Genomic DNA, 19,932 nt, shown 5'->3' with positions numbered 1-19,932 from the left:
GGTCACTGCATTATAAGAAGAATATGGAAGCTTTGGAAAGGGTGCAGAGGAGATTTACTAGGATGCTGCCTGGTATGGAGGGAATGTCTTACGAGGAAAGGCGAAGGGCCTTGAGGCTGTTCTCGTTAGAGAGAAGAAGGTTGAGAAGTGACTTAATAGAGACATACAAGATAATCAGAGGGTTAGATAGGGTGGACAGGGAGAGCCTTTTTCCAAGTGATGGGGATGGCAATCATGAGGGAAGACAACTTTAAAGTGAGGGGAGATAGGTATAATACAGACGTTAGAGGTAGTTTCTTTACTCAGAGAGTAGTAAGGGTATGGAATGCTTTGCCTGCAACTGCAGTAGATTCGCCAAATTTAAGTGCATTTAAGTCGTCATTGGACAGGCGTATGGACGTACATGGAATAGTGTAGGTGGGATGGGCTTCAGATTGGTATGACAGGGCGGCACAACATCGAGGGCCGAAGGGCCTGTACTGTTCTGTAATGGTCTATGTTCTATGTTCTATAATTACATATCATTCACTGTCCTTGAGAAGGTAACAGTGACCCTCACTTCTTGGCTGCCTGTAATCTTGGTGGTGTTCCCACAGTGCAATTAATGAAGATAAGATCCAGGCTTTTGATTCAGGGATGACTCAGGAATGGTGATGTATATCTAGGTTCAGAAAGGCGTGTGACTTGGAGGGAATTGTCTTCCTGAGCATCTGCTCCACTTGTCCTTCTAGGTGGTGAAAGACTCAGGAATTGGAGGCTCTACCAATGGAGCAGGTTACTGCAGAGGCATCTCGGTATACATTCATGTTTGTGGTGGAAGGCATTTAAGAGAAACCATTTCAGTTACAAATGTGATGTCACTAGCCAGGCCAGCACTTGTGTTTGCATGGGTGTCCTCCAGGTGCTCCGGTTTCCTCCGACAGTCCAAGGATGTGCAGGCCAGGTGAATTGGCTATGCTAAACTCACCACTGTTATTTCTTGGGTGGCACAGTGGTTAGCACTGTTGCCTCACAGCGCCAGAGACCTGGGATCAATTCCCGCCTCAGGCTACTCGCTGTGTGGAGTTTGCACATTCTCCCCGTGTCTGCGTGGGTTTCCTCCGGGTGCTCCCGTTTCCTCCCACAATCCAAAAATGTGCAGGTTAGGTGAATTTGGAAATGCTAAATTGCCGGTAGTATTGGGTGAAGGGGTAAACGTAGGGGAATGGGTCTGGTTGGGTTGTGCTTTGGCGGGTCGGTGTGGACTTGTTGGGCCGAAGGGCCTGTTTCCACACTGTAGGGAATCTAAGCTAATTGTCTTTAAGAAGTGGTGGTGTGCTGCTTTTTTGCACTGGTGTGGTGTGGGTACTGTGTTACAGAGGGCATTCTGTTTTTGACACAACAGCAGAGTTCCTAGTCAAGATGGACAGTGTCTTGGAGGGATCTTACTGGTAGTCACATTGCCATGCATCTGCTAACCATGAGTTCCTGGGTGGTAGGGGTCACTGCTTTGAAATGCGCTGTCAAGGGAGACTTCTCAAGTAGCTGAAGTGTGCATTTATATTATGGTGCCCACTGCTGCTGGGTTCAGGGAGGGAATGCTTAAGCTGGGAGTTAAGATGGGATTCCAATCAAGTGCGCTGTTGTGTCTTGGGTGTCCTCGAATGTGCACGATCTGTACTTGTCCAGGTAAGGGTGCTGGCAGGTGGGACTAGATTGGGTTGGGATATCTGGTCGGCATGGACAGGTTGGACCGAAGGGTCTGTTTCCATGCTGTACATCTCTATGACTCTATGACTCTATAAGTGGACAGTATTCCATCGCACCCCTGACTTGTACCTTGTAGGTGGTGGAGATCCTTTGGGGAGTTTGTATAGAATTTCCAACCGGCCACTGGATTTATTTGCCTGTTAAGTTGCTGATTGATGGTATTCCCCAGGATGTTGGTAGTGGAGGATTCAGCAATATCAAGTAGAGACAGTTAGATTCTTCCTCTGTTGGTGGTAGTCATTGCCAGGCACAAATGTCAACTTACCAGCCCAAGCCTGAATGTTGTCCAGGTCTGTTGCAAATGGACATGGATGGCACAGTTGTTAGCACTGCTGCCTCACAGCGCCAGGGATCCAGGTTCGATTCTGGCCTGTCTGTCTGTGTGGAGTTTGCACATTCTCTCCCCGTGTCTGCGTGGGTTTCCTTCGAGTGCTCCAGTTTCCTGCACAATCCAAAGATGTGCAGGTCAGGTGAACTTAACTGTCCCACAGTGTTCAGGGATGTGTCCGTTAGTCAAGGGGAAATGTAGGGGGATGGGTGGGTTACTGTTCGGAAGATCGGTGTGGACTTGTTGGGCTGAAGGGCATGTTTCTACACTGTAGGTTTTCAATGTAATATACAGGACTGCTTCATTATCCATTGATGGAGGGAAGGTTCTGTCTGAAATGTGGTTGGAACTAATATTCTCGTGATCAAATGTTTAAAATGGTGATTGGGTATAAATCAACCAGACAGCTGATAACTCGATAGTGTGAGATTTTTGTGTTGCTGGACTGCAAATGTATAGTAATTAATTACATCCCTCCATTGGCATTGGAATGGGTTACTTTGTGTTTCACATTACTTTGTCTGTGAAAGAAAATACCATGGCATTTGGGTCAGTGTGGGATGCACACATTTAAATTCCTATCAACATTTTTGCTGTTTTTTTCTGGGGATAGGTTAACTAGAGTATAACACAGAAACAGGTCCTTTGGTCTAATTCGTCCATGCTGATCAGAGATCCAAAATTAATCTAGTCCCATTTGCCAGCACTTGGCCCATATCCCTGTAAACCCTTCCTATTCATACACCCATCCAAATGCCTTTTGAAATGCTGTAATTGAACTCCTCCATTTCCTCTGGCAGCTCATTCCATACATCCACCACCCTCTGCATGAAATTGTTGCACCTTAGGTTCCTTTTAATCTTTCTCCTCTCACCCTGAACCTATGCCGTCTAGATCTGGGCTCCCCAACACCAGGAAAAACACCTGGTCTATTTATCCTATCCACGCCCCTCATGATTTTGCAAACCTCTATAAGGTCACCCCTCAGCCTCCGACGCTCCAGGGAAAACAGCCCCAGCCTGTTCAGCCTCTCCCTGTAGCTCAAATCCTCCAACCCTGGCAACATCCTTGAAAATCTTTTCTGAACCCTTTCAAGTTTCATAACATCCTCCCCATGGGAGGGAGACCAAGATTGCGTGCAATATTTCAAAAGTGATTTAACCAACGTCCTGTACAGCCATAACATGACATCCCAATTCTCAAAGCTTGTATTGGAACAGAAAGTGGGAGGGTGTGCCGAATCCTCAAAAGTTGGCAGAATATTCTGAGAGAGCAGTCAGCAAAAATATGATAGACATCGGGCTTTACCAATAGAAATATTGTGTACAAACGACAAAACATGTTACCTTGTGGTTAAGCCACAGTTGGAGTTTGCGTTCAGTTCTGATCATTGCATTTGAGGAAGTTTGCAAGAAAGGATGCAGAGATTTTCCAGAGTGATTTCCGAGAGGAGGAATTCTAGTGCAAGATTAAGTTTGCGAAGCTGGGATTGTTGTCCTCCGAATGAAGGAGGTTGAGGTGAAATTTCATGAAGGTGCTTCCAAATTATTACAGGGTTAGAGAAGGTAAAGAAATGCTGCCTTTGTTAGCTGATATTGCAAGAACTAAACCATGCAGTTAAATGCTTTGGGTAAGAGATGCAGGGAGACGTGAAGTGGAACATTTATTTTTGCACAGTCAGTGTTAGTGAACGTGCGCCCACTGCCTACGGAAGCAGAGGTCAATCAAAAAGCAAAGTGGGTTGGAACTTGAAGGAAATAGTCTGGCAGAGCTCATGGGGAGAGGCGGTGCGGGGGGGGGGGGGGGGGAATGGGCTGAGGCGATCGCTCTGCAGTTAACTGGTATGAACTAAATGGATCGAATGGCCTCCCTCTGTGCCGTTGTGACACTTTGGGTTGGGGCTTCACTCCTGAGCTGAGAGCTGCTGAGATCGGAGATTTTCCAACTGCACAAACCTGACTTGGGTGAAAGTGTTCCAGACAGGCAAACGTTAGTCTTTTTTTAAGAAAAACACTCATCCAGTTGACTAATGTCCTTTTCATGCCAAGCAGAGTTGACTCCCACAGCATTAAAGAATAGACCATGGTTGCTGGTCTCATCAGCAATGCTCATACCCTGAGAAAGAAGTAAGTCATTGAAGAGGTTGCAGACAATGGGTAAACGAAGAACAGGAGGGAGATGAGGAGACATTTGAAACTTGAAAGGGTTCAGAAAAGATCTACAAGGATGTTACCAGGGTTGGAGGGTTTGAGCTATAGGGAGAAGCTGAACAGGCTGGGGCTGTTTTCCCTGGAGTGTTAGAGGCTGAGGGGTGACTTTATAGAAGTTCACAAAATTGAGGGGCATGGATAGGGTAAATAGGCAAAGTCTTTTCCCTGGGGCCTGGGAGTCCAGAGCTAGAGGGCATAGATTTAGGGTGAGAGGGGAAAGATAGAAAAGGGACCTAAGGGGCAACTCTTTTCACGCAGAAGGTGGTATGTGAATGGAATGAGCTGCCAGAGGAAATGGTGGAGGCTGGTACAATTGCAACATTTAAGAGGCATCTGGATGGGTGTATGACTAGGAAGGGTTTGGAGGGATATGGGCCGGGTGCTGGCAGGTGGGACTAGATTGGGTTGGGATATCTGGTCAGCATGGACGGGTTGGGCCGAAGGGTCTGTTTCCACGCTGTGCATCTCTATGACTCTATATTTACTTTTTGTGGTGCTGTGTGGTATCTTCTGGACAGAACTGCCTGAAAGATGGTGCGATCTAATTCCATAAGGGCGTGGGTGGGAAGGCGGGGAGGGTTAATACCCTGGAATAATAATTGTTCATTTCTTTTTTATTTTGTAGTTCAAGCTGAAACGCAAGTTTACCGAACTCCTGGAAGCTCTGTCTTCTTTCCCGGAGTGGATGAGGAGCAAAAGGACCAGGCTCAACACTTTCGATGGAAATTTTTCAATGGGAATGCAGAGGATGGGATCACTAAACCGGTGCTGCAGTTTAAAAGAGGGGATACGCGACCTTCCGTATTAAAAATGTACAGCGGTCGTTTTAATTTCTTCCGTATTAATGGATCATTGATCCTTCATCATTTAAATTTTTCAGATGAAGGTCTTTATACCCTTCAGATCAATCTGCAAAATGCCACAGCTCAAGCTATTTATCTTCGGGTGCTAGGTAAGTTTGCCTTATGTGTTCAAGTGGGAATGGTTTGTATTATGGCAAAGGACATGCACGTTAAAAAGCCTGGGACTGCAGCTGTGGAATTTCCCAAGCAACCTTTCATGACCTGTTGGGAAAACCAAGGAAAATTCTGTTGTCGGAGTTTCCTGGGTTGCAAGGTCCAAACCAAACTGATTCCGAGCAAACTGGAAGGCACCTCGCTCTTTGACTTCAGTGTTCAGTTACATTCCAATTCTTGACCCCAACTGTAATAGCACAAGCTCAGAGGTGGGAAAAACCTACCCGCTCTTAATGCTTCGTAAGTGCACTTCACCATTTCACAAGTTAATATGTTGCAACATCAGTGAGAGTACTTGATGCCAGTTTAATCTTGTACGCTATATTTTTCTGTTAAAAGGCAGATTATTGATTTTGTTTGATCTTACTGATGCTAACTGGCCTGATGATTTCTTGCTTTCTGTCTCCCTCTCTTTTTAAATAAAGTCATAGAGATGTACAGCATAGAAACAGACCCTTCGGTCCAACCTGTCCATGCCAACCAGATATCCCAACCCAATCTAGTCCCACTTGCCAACAACCAGCTCATATCCCTCCAAACCCTTCCTATTCATAACCTATCCAGATGTCTTTTAAATGTTGCAATTATATTAGTCTCCACCACTTCCTCTGGCAGCTCATTCCATACACGTACCACCCTCTGAGTGAAAAGGTTGCCTCTTAAGTCTCTCTTATATCTTTCCCCTCTCACCCTAAACCTATGCCCTCTAGATCTGGACTCCCTGATTCCAGGGAAAAGACTTTGCCTATTTATCCTATCCATGCCTCTCAGATTTTGTAAACCTCCATAAGGTCACCCCTCTGCCTCTGATGCTCCAGGGAAAACAGCCCCAGCCTGTTCAGCCTCTCCTTTATAGCTCAAACTCTCCAACCCTGGAAACATCCTTGTAAATCTTTTCTGAATCCTTTCAAATTTCACAACATCTTTCCGATAGCCGCAGAATGAGCTGCCAACTCCTGTACTCAATACTCTGACCAATAAAGGAAAGCATACCAAATGCCTCCTTCACTATCCTATCTACCTGCGACTCCACTTTCAAGGAGCTGTGAACCTGCACTCCAAGGTCTCTCTGTTCAGCAACACTCCGAAGGACCTTACCATTAAGTGCATAAGTTCTGCTAATATTTGCTTTCCCAAAATGCAGCACCTCACATTTATCTGAATTAAACTCCATCTGCCACTTTTCAGCCCAGTGGCCCATCTGATCAAGATCCCATTGTAATTTGAGGTAACCTTCTTCACTGTCCACTACACCTCCAATTTTGGTGTCATTTGCAAACTTGCTAACTATACCTCATATGCTCACATCCAAATCATTTATATAAATGATGAAAAGTAGTGGACCCAGCACCAATCCACTGATCACATGCCTCCAGTCTGAAAAACAACCGTTCACCACCACCACCACCTTCTGACTTCTATCTTTGAGCCAGTTCTGTACCAAATGGCTATTTCTCCCTGTATTCTGAGAGATCTAACCTGGCTAACCAGTCTCCCATGGGGAAACTTTGTCAACCGCCTTACTGAAGTCCATATAGATCACATCTAACACGCTGCCCTTATCAATCCTCTTTGTTACTTCTTCAAAAAACTGAATCAAGTTTGTGAGACCTGATTTCCCACACACAAAGCCATGTTGACTATCCTGAATGAATCCTTGCCTTTCCAAATACATGTACATTCTGTCCGTCAGGACTCCCTCCAAGCACTTGCCCACCAATACATGAGTTATATTTACTCCCTTCAATCTAATGTGACTGTCCCAAAATTAGGAGAGTCTTAGAAAATTAAAATTAATGCATCAACTACCTCACTTTCCATTTCTTCTTTGACTACAAGGATCAAGTCCATCAGGACCCAGGCACAGGTTGGCCTGCAGCCCCACCAATTTACTCAGTACCACTTCTCTGAAGGTTGTGATCTTCCTCAGTCCCTTCCATTTTCTGAGGTATTGCTGTTTCTGGAATGTTACTTGTATGCTTAACAATGAAGGTGAATGCAAAATACTTATTCAATTCACCTATCGCATCTTGATTTTCCATTATTAATTCTCTAGTATTTTTCTAACTCACTCACTCACCTATTTCCTTTTTCTTTTTCTATTTATAGAAACTCTTACTATCTGTTTTAATATTTCTGGCCTGCTTTTCATGCGTTCTGATTTTTTTTTACGAGGTTAATTGGTTATTCTTTGCTTCTTTTTATATTCTATTTAATCTTCTGACCTACTTGGCTTTGCACAACTTTTTCTTAAGTTTGATGTGATACAATACACTACCTTAAAGTTCCCTTCCAAGGCAAATACTGTCTTGACTTGGAACTATATTGCCATTCCTTCACTGTCACAGGTTCAAAGTCCTGGACCTCTCTTTCAAATAGCACTGTGGGGGGATCTACACCAGGTGGACTGTATCTTTTCAAGTAAGCAGCTCTCCACCATTTACTCAATGATCATTAAGGCTGGGTATCATGTCATGCTGATGCCCACATCCTGTGGAAAATAAGAAATTGGAATAGAGGAACTGATTAAGGCAATGAGTTCCTACAAATCTCTCCCACCTTTCAATAATATCATGCCTGACCTGCAAGCTAAATGCATGTATTTGTCTTCATGCTGTATTTCTAATTCTATTTCTTAACAAAAATGGACTAATATCAGATTTTAAACTTTAGAGTTGATGTAACTCTAAAATTCTCAATCTTTGTATGTAGAGGTGTTGTCCTGAAGTGTAAGACTTCCAACTTGTTGAAATAATGTACACTCTCACTGGCCAGTCCGTGTTTCCACTGACCTTTTTAACTTACTTCAATGACCTGCTTAACCTGTTAAGATGCAAAAGATTAACCTTTTTTTTTAAATGAGTAAATGATGAAAGTGCAAACAGATTAGCTCAAAGGACTGGGCACTTTGTGCTGTAGTATTAGTCTGGGAAGTGCATCCCACACTTTACAAAGTACAGAAAAGTCTAGTTTTGTCCACTGTCTTCTAACTCATTTTAAAATGCATTATGAGACAGGGCTGTGGACAAATTTGCAACTGTGTCAGTCACCTAAGTATTGTATGTTTAAATGTGAATGTGAAATAACTGAAGTGCTTTCAATGTAATGAAGTGTTGCATAATGCTTTCGAAAACATTTCCTACTAAGTTGTGCAGTCATTTTCTCTGCAAATGGAGATTTCAATATCACAAGTTCTTTTACCTCCTTCCCCTTTCAGATGAGCTACCACAACCCTCGATATTCAGCAACTCCAGCAGCCTCCATTCCACCATCATGCTGATCTGTGTTGTTTCCGGCCAGCCTCAGGAGTATCAATGGCAGAAAGATGGAGGGAACATCTCTGAAAATCACTTGCTAGTAGATGGGAACAGATGCCTAATCATCCCGAATGCTCAGAAGAATACCTGTGGGGTGTATACGTGCGTTGTAATCAATCCCGTCAGCTCTCGCCAGGCTGATTACATAGTAACTATTTATGGTAAGAAAATAAACTATAAGGGAGTTCTGGCAAGAAATGTGAAAATTGACAGTAAGAGCTTCTTTAAATACGCAACACGGAAGACTTCAAGTGAACATAGGCTATTCAGAAAATGAATCTGGGGAGACTGTTATGGGGAAAAGGAAATGGCAGAGGAGTTAACAGATTTTTCATCCATTTTTATCATGAAAGATACTTTGAACCAATCCAAAGATGTTCAGGTTAGGTGAATTGACCATGCTAAATTGTTTATGTTCAGGGATGTGTAGGTTAGGTGCATGGGTCAGGGGTAAATATACAGTAAAGAGGATGGATCTGGGGATTAGTCTTCGGAGGGTCAGAATGGACTTGTTGGGCCGAAGGGCCTGTTTCCACACTGCAGGGAGTCCATGATCTGCCACTTCGATGATCTGTAGGAATTCTATGATCTTGAACTATCTGTGTTGTAGCTTTCTTCAGTCTTTCTCAATTTAAATATTCAACTCCTCTCCTTCCTGCCAAAGAATAAAGTCACATTTTTCTACATTGTATTCCATCTGCCAAGCGTTTGCCCGCTGTCCATATCTGCAGATTGTATTGTCCACAAGCTCTAGTTGGAGTACATCAACTAGCCTCATCTAAGTGATTAATATGTATTGTAACAGACGTTAGCAAGAATTGGGCCTACAGGGGATTCCATGGCAACAATATCTATCAGTCTGTACTTAGTGTCACAGAAACTCAGCTTAATGGTCCGGGTTGCTCAGTTCAGGAGTTTGAGCACAGACTCAGACACAGGAGGTACATTAGATTGCTACAGTATAATTACATGGTACAAATATTAATGGCTACTTTGGGTGGTCTGTTGATAAACAAGCTGGCAGTGTTCAAAGATCACATAGATGTGCTATTGCTCTTTCTATGTATGGTCTTGGTGAACATGAAGGTATCTGTCATTCTATCTGTGCCAAACCCATTTCAAATTTGTTGTAGCAGCTCACGCAGTCACTTGGCAAATTCATGTTACGCAGAGTTAGTCACAGACTGAGTGGAGTGTAAAGGGACGTTGTGTGTCTTGGGTAGCCCATAACAGGTGGACATAGTGAGCCACAAGGACAAAATCTGTTGTCTAGATCATCAGGCAGGTCACCACCATTACACAAGTTCGACAAGAGTCTCAGTAACTTACCCTTGAGTGTGGTTGTCAAGTCATGTGGACTGACTGGTCCTATAGCTCCACGTTCAGAATAATCAGTGGGCAGAGTGTGTATTTTGTTGATCTAATCATGTTCATTTGAGCAGCACTACTCCAGTCCCTCGTGTGACAGTAAAGTCTTTACTTTCAGAGGGAACATTACTATTTAGCAGTATCCTTAATTGTAATTGCTTCAGTTTAACTTTATAGAGTGGCTGTTTTTCAAGTGAATATTCTTTCCAGTACAGTTGTTTGTGGAGGCAATAGAGCAGGGTAGGTGGATTAAATCAAAGATATTGGTACACTTCAGACCAAGTGTGATGTAGATCATTTTGCTATCAGTCTGTTCCATCTTGTCCTTTCAATTGAGACTGTGTGTGTCATTTTAGCGCTGACAAAATTCTTGGAAATTAACGCAGGTCGGATCCTGAGCCCACTGCAATTTTGAAGCAATTGAATAGACAGTTTGTTGCTCTTAATTCTTGTGAGATTACCGATATTGTTGCTTTGGTTTTGCCATGCAATTGTCTCATGTAAAGCAGTAGTTTATTTGCAGAAAGCGATTAGAAGTTGAAGCTAAACACATGGTTCTCCTGGAACTAGGGCCAGAGTTTGAAAAACCTCTCGTATGTGTTTGTCCAAATGAAGCCATCTGATGTTGTGAAGGGTACTATATGAATACAAGTTACCTATTTTCTCTTTAGCTAAGTGCAATGATGAACTTCTCAAGTTCAAATTAATTGTCTTTTTCTTAATTTGTAAAAATGACACCAGTTCTTATTTGCACTGACAATTCAGTGTTTTTAAGGAACATTAGAGTCAATTCTATTGGGTGTGAAGCTGCCTATAGATTAGACCTGGGTCGAGGTGGCAGATTCCCATCGCTCAAGGCTTTCTGTAACATTGTGATAATTGACTGCCTTCATGTCATTTTACTTCTAGTTCCATGTGTTCTGTTCTGTTAATTGTAAAATTTTTATTTGTAGGCATTGCATCAGAGCAATACATAATTATTGCTGCAGCCATCGTAGGATTGGTACTCTCTGCGGTCTCTCTTGTTAGATTAATGCTGCAGTGCTGTTTGAATGAACAACTCAGTAATCAAGGTATCTGTCAGTAAATCTGAACCTGCATTCAATATTTAAGTTATTTTTGACTCCTCTTGTGCTTTTAACCAAAATGAGTTACTTATGTCAAGAGACTGATCAATGTCCCACTATCCCTTTGCCCTGTCAGTGTGATTATCATCCATGTTTACTTTGTTCACCTTGTATTTACAGTGAAGCCTCAGATTAATTCCAGTATCTCTCCTGAGCCCAAAGGGGAGGACTGGGAGGGAACACCCAGTGAGTGGGCAGTTTCAATTCCCTTGTGTCCACAAGTACATGCAGTCAGAATCCAGAGAATTGCCAAGTGGATCACGGTCTCCTTTGATCTTTCTCCTGGCTGGTGATGGCAGGGAATTCCAAGGATCCCAGGTTCGGCAGGAGTCTCCCTTGAACCGGGGGCAGACTTCTCCATTGCACCCATGGGGTGGGAGCAGTTTCTCTTGGACCTGGTGTCAGAGGTTTGTTTGAAGTTAGCTCAGGGTTCGAGTTAAAACAGAAAATACAGGGCAGGCTTAGCAGCTCTGACCATATCCGTGGAGACGGAAACAGAGTTAAATGGGTGGAAGTTTCTTTTAATAATTCACTTCAGGATTTGGGGCAGCTTTCTGCGTCTCAACTCCACGTAATTCCACATTCCGGTCTGACCCTCCAGGAAACTGCTTTTAATTTCCATCTCTGCCAATCAATCAAGGGCAGTGGCAGGGGTGTGGAAACTGTTTGAGTTTCTTTTCCCTGGATGACCACTCCTGGTACTTTGTGGTATTTTCCACTCTGGCTGTGTGTGTGGTACTGGATAAGGGTCATGTGAGGTAGTTTGGTGCCTCTTTAATCTGCCTTGAACCCAGATCATCATGATGACCCTCAAACCCTCTTGTAGTGAAGACCAACATAACATCAGCCTTCCTCATTGTTTGCTGCACGAGTGTGCTTGCTTTCAGCGATCCCTGCACAACGATACCCATGTGCCTTTTGTACTTCAGCATTCCCCAATCTATCACCATTTCAATCTGTTTTTCCTGCCGAACATAAGAATGAGGAGCAGGAGTAGGAAATTGAGCCCCTCAAGCCTGCTTCACTATTCAATGGCTGATCTCATCACAACCTCCTGCTTACTCTCCATAGAAGACAATTTCACACTTACCCACAATACACTGCGCCTGCCATATCCTTGCCCTCTGACTCAACTTGTCTGAATCACCCTGAAATCTTATGTCCTGTTTTCCACTCCACTCCCACCTAGGCTTGTGTCATCAAGAAACTTGGAATTGTTCTGGAGTCTGATTCCGATCTCAGTGTGTTGGATGGTGAAATTTCACCATCAATTAAAATGCTGCGAGTAAAACTAGCCTACTCCCACCTAGGCTTGTGTCATCAAGAAACTTGGAATTGTTCTGGAGTCTGATTCCGATCTCAGTGTGTTGGATGGTGAAATTTCAACATCTATTAAAATGCTGTGATTAAAACTAGCCTAATGCCAACCACGTAACTACTGCTGATTGTTGTTAAAGCTAAATTGGTTCACTAACCTCCTTTAGGGGAAGGAAAGCTGTAATTCTGACCTGATACTGGCCTCCATGTGACTACAAATCCACGGTGATGTTGGCGATTCTTAACTGACCTTTGGACAGTAAATGCCCACTTCACCAGTAAAGCCCATGCTCTTCAAAAACAAAACAAAAACCTTTCGTTTAGGACTTTGTCAAAAGCTTTCTGAAAATCCAAATACTGTACACCACATGCACTCATCATCGCTTGTCTATTCAACTAATATTCTCAAAAAAACACCAGGAACTTATCAAATCTGATTACTGTTTCAGAAATCTTTATTGTTAGCGAGTTTTGAGAAGACTTGTAGCTCAGGTTGAGGTTCTGGATGTAGGTTTGCTGCTGAGCTGGGAGGTTCATTTCGAGACATTTCATCACCCTAGTAGGTAACATCTTCAGTGGGCCTCAGGCGAAGCACCGCTGAAAGCTCCTGCTTTCTATTTACATGTTTGGGTTTCTTTGGGTTGGTGCTGTCATTTCCTGTGGTGAAGTCACTTCCTGTTCCTTTTCTCAGGGGGTGGTAGATGGGATCTATTGTCTTTTTCTAATCTTGTTAGTGCTTTCTAAGTGTCCTGTTATCGTACTCTTTATAACTCAATACTTTTATAATCCAGCATTTTCCCTGCTATTAATTAGGCTAACCAGTCAGTAATTGCTGGCTATCTCCATCTCTCCTTTTTTTAAATAGTGAGGTTATGTTTGCCATGCTGGGACTGTTCTAGTCTCCATAATTTTGGGACATAGTAACAGCTGTATCTGCAGTTTCCATTGTCCCTTCCTTGGATTATCTGGGCCCTGGGGATTAGAGGATCTTCAATTATCTGAACGACATGGACGGGAAGTATTTTATTGGATAATTGAATGTCTGATAACACAGTTTAGCCAAACATTGGGATCTTGGGATTTTGTTCGGATAATCAGAAATTCGGATAATTGAATGTCCGATAATCAAGGTTCCTCTATAATCAGCTTTCAATCCCAATAATTTCTCCAGCGCTATTTTTCTTTACTATTACTGATTTTCTTTAATTCTTCCATCCCAGTAGATCAAAGCTTCCCAACATTTCTAGGGAGTTATTAATGTTTTCTTCTGTAAGGATTGAGGTTATGTTCTATTTACAGAAATTACAGTCCTGTCATATCACTTTAAAGACAGAGTAGACCATTTCCTTGGTCTCTATTATCAATTCTCCCCTTTCAAGCTGTAAGGGGCTTACATTTGACCACTAATCATTTTCTTTTTTACATATAGTCCTTAAAGAAATGTTTGTGTCTCTTACAAATTTGTTCTCATAGTCTAGTCTATTGTTCCTCTCGAAATCCATCTTTTGGTTATTTAGCTAAATTCTAGTCTGCTGCAGTCCTCAGGTTTCCAACTTTTTTGAGTAATTGTGACTCCATGAGGATCCAATGCTATCTTGAACTTTTGCTTGCCACTTCAGTAAGTGGAGGCACCATAGGGAGCTATAAACAGCAGGAACTCCTGGAAGCAATTTGAGCCATTTTTTGAGGTGAACCACTAATGGAACTCTTCACCTGACTGTTGAAATGGTGGGTAACCAACCAGAGCTTCCCATACACATGGCCAATGGTTGAGGCTCCATTATGACACTGGCTGTTGTAAAGTCAGTCCTGGATGTAGGTTTGCTCACTGAGCTGGGAGGTTCATTTCCAGATGTTTTGTCACCCTATGAGGTAACATCTTCAGTGGGCCTCAGGCGTTTACATGATTCCTACTTTCTATTTATGTTTCTTTGGGTTGGTGATGTCATTTCCTGTGGTGATGTCGTTTCCTGTTCTTTTTTGTCCGGGAATGGTAGATGGGATCTAACTCAATGTGTTTGTTGATAGAGTTAGTCCTGTTATATCACTTGAAGGATCTCAAGACTTGAAATTTATTTTGTCATTAATAATCTGAGGCGAGTGTCCACAGGTTCTATGTAACTGTGCGCGGTTTCGATGTTTCTTATCCCAAGTGAGAGTGAGCTAATTGAACTTTCTCACTCTCCTATCCTGGGCTGTGGTTGTTAACAAGTGTTTGGTTTTCCCAATGACAGCCCAGTATTACCTGCTATCTGTCAAGCTGAGAGATCATCATTGTTCCCAGTTACACTCTGTGTCTATTAATATACGTGTCATTCACCCTCCCAAAGGTAGACCTGTTGTAAAGTGAACTTCAAATATCGCTAATGTTCTATTTCTTTTCCCATAGCACAGCTGAAGTTTTTCCTGATCTTATTCGCTGGCAATAATATTTCTCTTCTTGCCATTCTCATTGCCCTCATTTCCTGGCTTTGTATTCAAGGTAGGTCTGTGTAAAATATTCAAAATGTTATTCAGTAATCCACAACTTGAGTATGGCTGGGAAAAAATGCATTTTGTCAAAGCTTTCAGTTTTCACCCGTACAAGACCTCCCAGTGAAGAGGAAAGCCAACATTTCTGATACTTAAATGATCAGAGTGCAGTATTTGAACCTGCAACTGCGTGTCAGATTTCTCGCTGTCTCACTGGGGTCATTCCTGCATCAAATTTACGTTTGCATCGGAACAGTTTTGGTTTCCTTAATATATTTGAGTAAAGAAATCGGCGTGGGGCAAACTTTATGTCACATGTCAGCTGACCTATTGGGAATCCTGCGGTTTCTCGCGCTGTAAGATTGGCCTGAACAATGCAGTCAGAGGCACCTTTTCACTGTGTAAGCTGGATGCTGAGCTAAGGTGCATTCAAAACCACCCCGCAGGATAACGGCTGCCCCAATCAGATCATTTCTCACGATATGTCACACAAACTCATGTAAATCATAAAGGTGATCATTCTGGGCCTTAAAGTGCCTTGTCTACCACAAATGACCCTGGAGGTATCTCAAACCTATCAGCAACAGGCAAAGCTAGCTGTTTCACGGGGCTAATATGCAGAAAAACACAACTGATGTTTACCACCAACAGGATGCTGCCATCAAACCAATGAGACATTCTGCTTACCATACATGAGTAATGTGGTCTCTGAATTTTAGTGCTGGTGTGATGGCAACTAGAGGCTGTATGTCAGATACTGGGGGATCATGTCAAACAGCTTCTCCTTTCGGCTGTTCATGACAAGTGAGGTACTGACTCTACCCAACAGCTCATGTTTCCAAAACTCTCAACACCGTGTCTGATGTTAGATGTGATTCTGAAACTGGACAAAGTTCACTGGATAATCCTGAGTGCTTGAAGAATTACATTGGCAACCAAGTTATGATTGTCAGACTGGCTCACTGTGTGGAGTACTTGATGTATTAGAAGTTTCATATAGGAATGCTTAGAGTCCTTTTCTTTGCAGACCTAAAGACCCTGTACATGCACAGCACCTGTTTTAACTCCACCAAATAGGTGACAGCCAGTGACTGGCTATTTTCCCAGCACAGTTGTCTGATCACTCACAGTCAATCATTCTGGCTTACAATATAAAGAGAGCCTAGCAGTTAACAATCATCATAAACTGCTGCATTGTCCATGGCAGCATGGCTCCCACTCAGAATCAACATGCAAGCAATCAGAACCTTCCTCTTGTATACGACAACTATTGGTTTGGTGGTGTTCTTGCAAATTGCTGAGTACAAGATAAAAAAATTCAGGTCAGTATGTACTCACGAGTAACATTGACATCTTCCTGACAGCATACAATGTCAGATTTACTTGCAGCTGTCAAATGATTACATCAGTGGTCTATATAAAGCAATTTAGTTAATCTATGCCTATAACTAATTTCACTGACATGGAGGGACCAGAGGCAGTATTCCCACTGTTTTTATAATGTCACTTACAGAGAAAGAGACCAGACAAAATCTTCATGGGGTTATACAGCATGGAAATAGATCCTTCAGTCCAATGAATCCACACCAACCATGTTCCCAAACTAAACTAGTCCCGCCTGCCTGCATTTGACCCATATCCCTCCAATTCTTTCTTTCATGTATTAACTGTGTTTATAGCAAAGTTATAACTTCACTCCTTAGTCTTTTACAGAATACTCTGGTGAATTTTGCTGCACCTCATCTTAATTGATTGATTATTTTTCTGTCAATAAAGATCATCATTTATCATTGAAAAATGTCACGCTTTGTTGACCAACATGTATCTTTCTCAAGACGAGTGAAACTGAGAAATAATTGCAACTATGCTAATGCAGCCCCAGAAGACTTATGTGGCCCAGTGTAGGTTAACACAGTGTGTGTCTGACTTGTTTAATCTGGTGGTTTGAATGAGATGTTTGTCCATAACCGTAACCACTTGGATCATTGCTGTAGGTGTTACGATTGTGCCTCTAGCGACATTACTGTTTGTTTCCATCGTTCTGGTGTTTGCTGTGATTGCCACGATCAATGTTTGGAAAATGGACTGTCTGTGCATGAAGACATTCCTACACAACGCAGGTAAAGTATGATTTCTTTATGGTAAAATCTTTCTAGTATTAAAAACAAACACCGCCTAATTCATCATGACATCTATATTTCACAGGTTTGCGAGGTTTACTTGATGGAAGTCCCCCCCTGATTTCTTTAACTGTGATTGTCATCTCAATCACCATCCTGGTGGAGGAGATTGGTCAGAACAGTGAGTTTACTGTCAGCTCTTCATTACTGTTCAGAATATTTCAGAGAGATTGACTCCTGCCATTGGTCTGTCTAGATTCGGGAGAATAAGATTGGCTGGATTCCCATTGCTGATGGCCAATCACTGACCTTCTGAGGAGACTATGTTAATATCACCAGTACTGCAGCCAATGGAGAGCAGCCTTACGCAGGTTATCAATCTGACCTTTTACCCGATCCCAGGGGTTTCCCACCCATTGGATTGGGCTGTTCTCCCTCACTGCGTGGACATGAAGTGAGAATGGGGTGGGGAGTGGGATTCTGAGACACAGGACTGGACCTTACCTGTATGTGGCTGAGTGAGGGTCCTGTTGGGATTTTCACTGCAAGGTGTAATGAGACCTTACCAAACTCACCTCATTAACTCCCCAGCCCGGCGCCTGTGGCATACCTTCCACCCACTTTCTGACCCCTTTGACCACTCACTGATCCCAGAGCAACTCAGTTACACAGTAATTCCAGAGTATCCTCCCCAGACATTCTTTAACAGGCTATAGTGCACCCACACAGGTTTGGCATTGTGGCACTGCACCCTCACTGGCATAGCTGCCATTAAGCCCATGGCACAGCTGGTATGGCTGGCTCTCCCTTATACTCCCAGTTGCTCATCCTTGTTACTGTTTGACCACACTGCCCACACTAGACCTCCCCTCAGCTATTTCCAGTCTAAGCCCCCTCTCAGGGTCACCGCAGCTCTGTGCCCATGTCCACTGGAGACCAGAGCTTCACATTGCTTGTCTAAGTGATGATCCCTGACTGTACAATCAGACATTTCCAAATATGAGCTTTCATTTACAGCCGGCTAATCTGAGCGCAGTAAAAATGACCCAGGGCTGCACTCGCCCGACAGTGCCACCAAAATGCTGGCATTACCACCCTGCACTCTCCCCACAGCGCCATCACCACCAAACACTGGCATCATCACCAACCTCATCTCCATGATGCTCTGTTGTACCCAGCTCTAATCGACAGGAACTGTGGGTCAGACAGGTCAGACAGGTCCTGTCAGGCCTATAGCGCTCTCTCTTTTATGGCCAAGGAGAGCCCCCCAACTCTCACCGTGTCACCTCTGCCTTACCCAGAGTCCTTGTTTTCCTTCCCCATCCCCATTGTCCCTGCCTCCCTTCCCTGAAGACTGCTCCCGTACTCACAGGTCCTCAGCTCCCAACATCCCTGTATGGTGTGCTCTCATTGGTTAGCACCTGGAGACAGTGCAACACACTCTGTACAAACTGTAGCAGAGGACTGTTTCCGCTTCAGCAGCTCCATCGTCTGCTCCAACAGCCCCATTTCCAGACATTTCCCACCTCCTGCATTCCAGTCTAATCCAGAAACTGGGCACATGTCCCTGCACATAGTGTCCTTGCTGCAGACTTTCCATGCAGTTGCCGGTGCTGTGTAAATGCCCATTGGATAAGTGGTGATTAGTGTGAACTAACTCGATGTGTTCACTGTTGTACACTTTCAGATCAAGGTTGCAGTGTTACCTCATTAACATGGAGCATGGTGGGCCCAATATTGGGCATCGGTCTTCTCATCTTTGCGGTTTATATCGCAATGTGGTGCTGTAAGTATCAACTGTACCCAAGTATTCATTGGTCTGCCCACTTTCTAAGGCGTGCAGTGATAGGGAAAACCCAGAGGTTCCTGCCACCACGTTAATGTTTAAACTGGGAAGAGGGACAAGGAAATCTCACCACTACATGAACCATCCCATCCCATCCCTTGATGTTCACACAACATCACTGTGTGGGAGCTAAGGGCACAAAGTTCTGACCTGATGGTGGTGGTGTGTGCAGAACCTGAAGAAGAAATAGCAGAGAGGGGACCTCATGGAAGTGAAAGAGATACTTTGTTTGTTCCACAACTCTCAACCATGGCAGGGGGTATCGCACTGCAGTGTCTGGGACTGGTCTAGACCAGCAGGTAGAGACTGACACGGTGGTGAGTCTGTAATGCCATTGGATCGCAGCACTGACCGCACAGTCGGAGGTGATTCAGATAGAGCTTAATCTATATTTATAAATACTTATGTTCCAAGCAGCAAACCTGTGGCAGGGATTTAAGATATGGGTTCCGGGGTGTGAAGGGAAGATTTAGAAAACAAATATCAGGAAGTATTTCAGACCCAGCCAGTTGGGATCATTATGAAGGTCACATAGGTGGGTCTGAGCAGGAAGCTGGGTATTGGGGGAAACAGAAAGCAGGATGTGACAATGGGGAAGCAATTGGGATGGGGAATTATGATAGACTGAGGTCAACAACAGGCCTGCAATGTTATTCTGTATCCAGTGACTGGGAATGACAAATGATCTTTGTTTTATTACAGACCCAAATAAGGAGATAAACAGAAAACCAACACCTAATGATGCACGGCAGGTATTTTATTATTAACACAAATCTCGATTTCTACATGGTTTTCGATTGATATACTGTGCCTGTTCAGCAGTTATTATTCTGTAGAAATACACAGGCAGCCTCTCTCTTTTTCTTTTCAGTACATCTAATTTATGTGTATAAGGTCATATAATTAATTGTATTTTTTTTGTCATAGGATGAATGTGTGGAACTACAATCTCGAAATTCCAGTGAGCAAGTTCGCTAATTAAAACTCCCTTGAAATGAATGTCTTTGCAGAAATTTCCTGATATCGGGGTGGAGGGGGTGGGAGGGTTGGAGGGGGTGGGAG

The 19,932-nt window shown here is 43.4% G+C and overlaps 1 protein-coding gene across 1 annotated transcript in view; it reads left to right on the top strand.

Moving 5' to 3' along the window:
* Positions 1 to 19,865, top strand: part of LOC122541375 — a 30,289-nt gene extending 10,424 nt beyond the window's left edge. Inside the window, exons 2-11 of the mRNA XM_043678092.1 lie at positions 4,913 to 5,239; positions 7,143 to 7,295; positions 8,521 to 8,781; positions 10,942 to 11,061; positions 14,822 to 14,914; positions 16,899 to 17,024; positions 17,110 to 17,205; positions 18,712 to 18,810; positions 19,573 to 19,622; positions 19,798 to 19,865. Of these exons, the coding sequence (XP_043534027.1) occupies positions 5,098 to 5,239; positions 7,143 to 7,295; positions 8,521 to 8,781; positions 10,942 to 11,061; positions 14,822 to 14,914; positions 16,899 to 17,024; positions 17,110 to 17,205; positions 18,712 to 18,810; positions 19,573 to 19,622; positions 19,798 to 19,848 (1,191 nt within the window). The 5' untranslated portion in view covers positions 4,913 to 5,097 and the 3' untranslated portion in view covers positions 19,849 to 19,865. The remainder of the gene's footprint in view (positions 1 to 4,912; positions 5,240 to 7,142; positions 7,296 to 8,520; positions 8,782 to 10,941; positions 11,062 to 14,821; positions 14,915 to 16,898; positions 17,025 to 17,109; positions 17,206 to 18,711; positions 18,811 to 19,572; positions 19,623 to 19,797) is intronic.
* The last annotated feature ends 67 nt before the right edge of the window (positions 19,866 to 19,932 follow it).

The sequence above is a fragment of the Chiloscyllium plagiosum genome, chromosome 37 (assembly GCF_004010195.1).
Source record: "Chiloscyllium plagiosum isolate BGI_BamShark_2017 chromosome 37, ASM401019v2, whole genome shotgun sequence".
Taxonomy (NCBI): domain Eukaryota; kingdom Metazoa; phylum Chordata; class Chondrichthyes; order Orectolobiformes; family Hemiscylliidae; genus Chiloscyllium; species Chiloscyllium plagiosum.
This window is presented reverse-complemented; position numbering and strand designations above follow the sequence as displayed.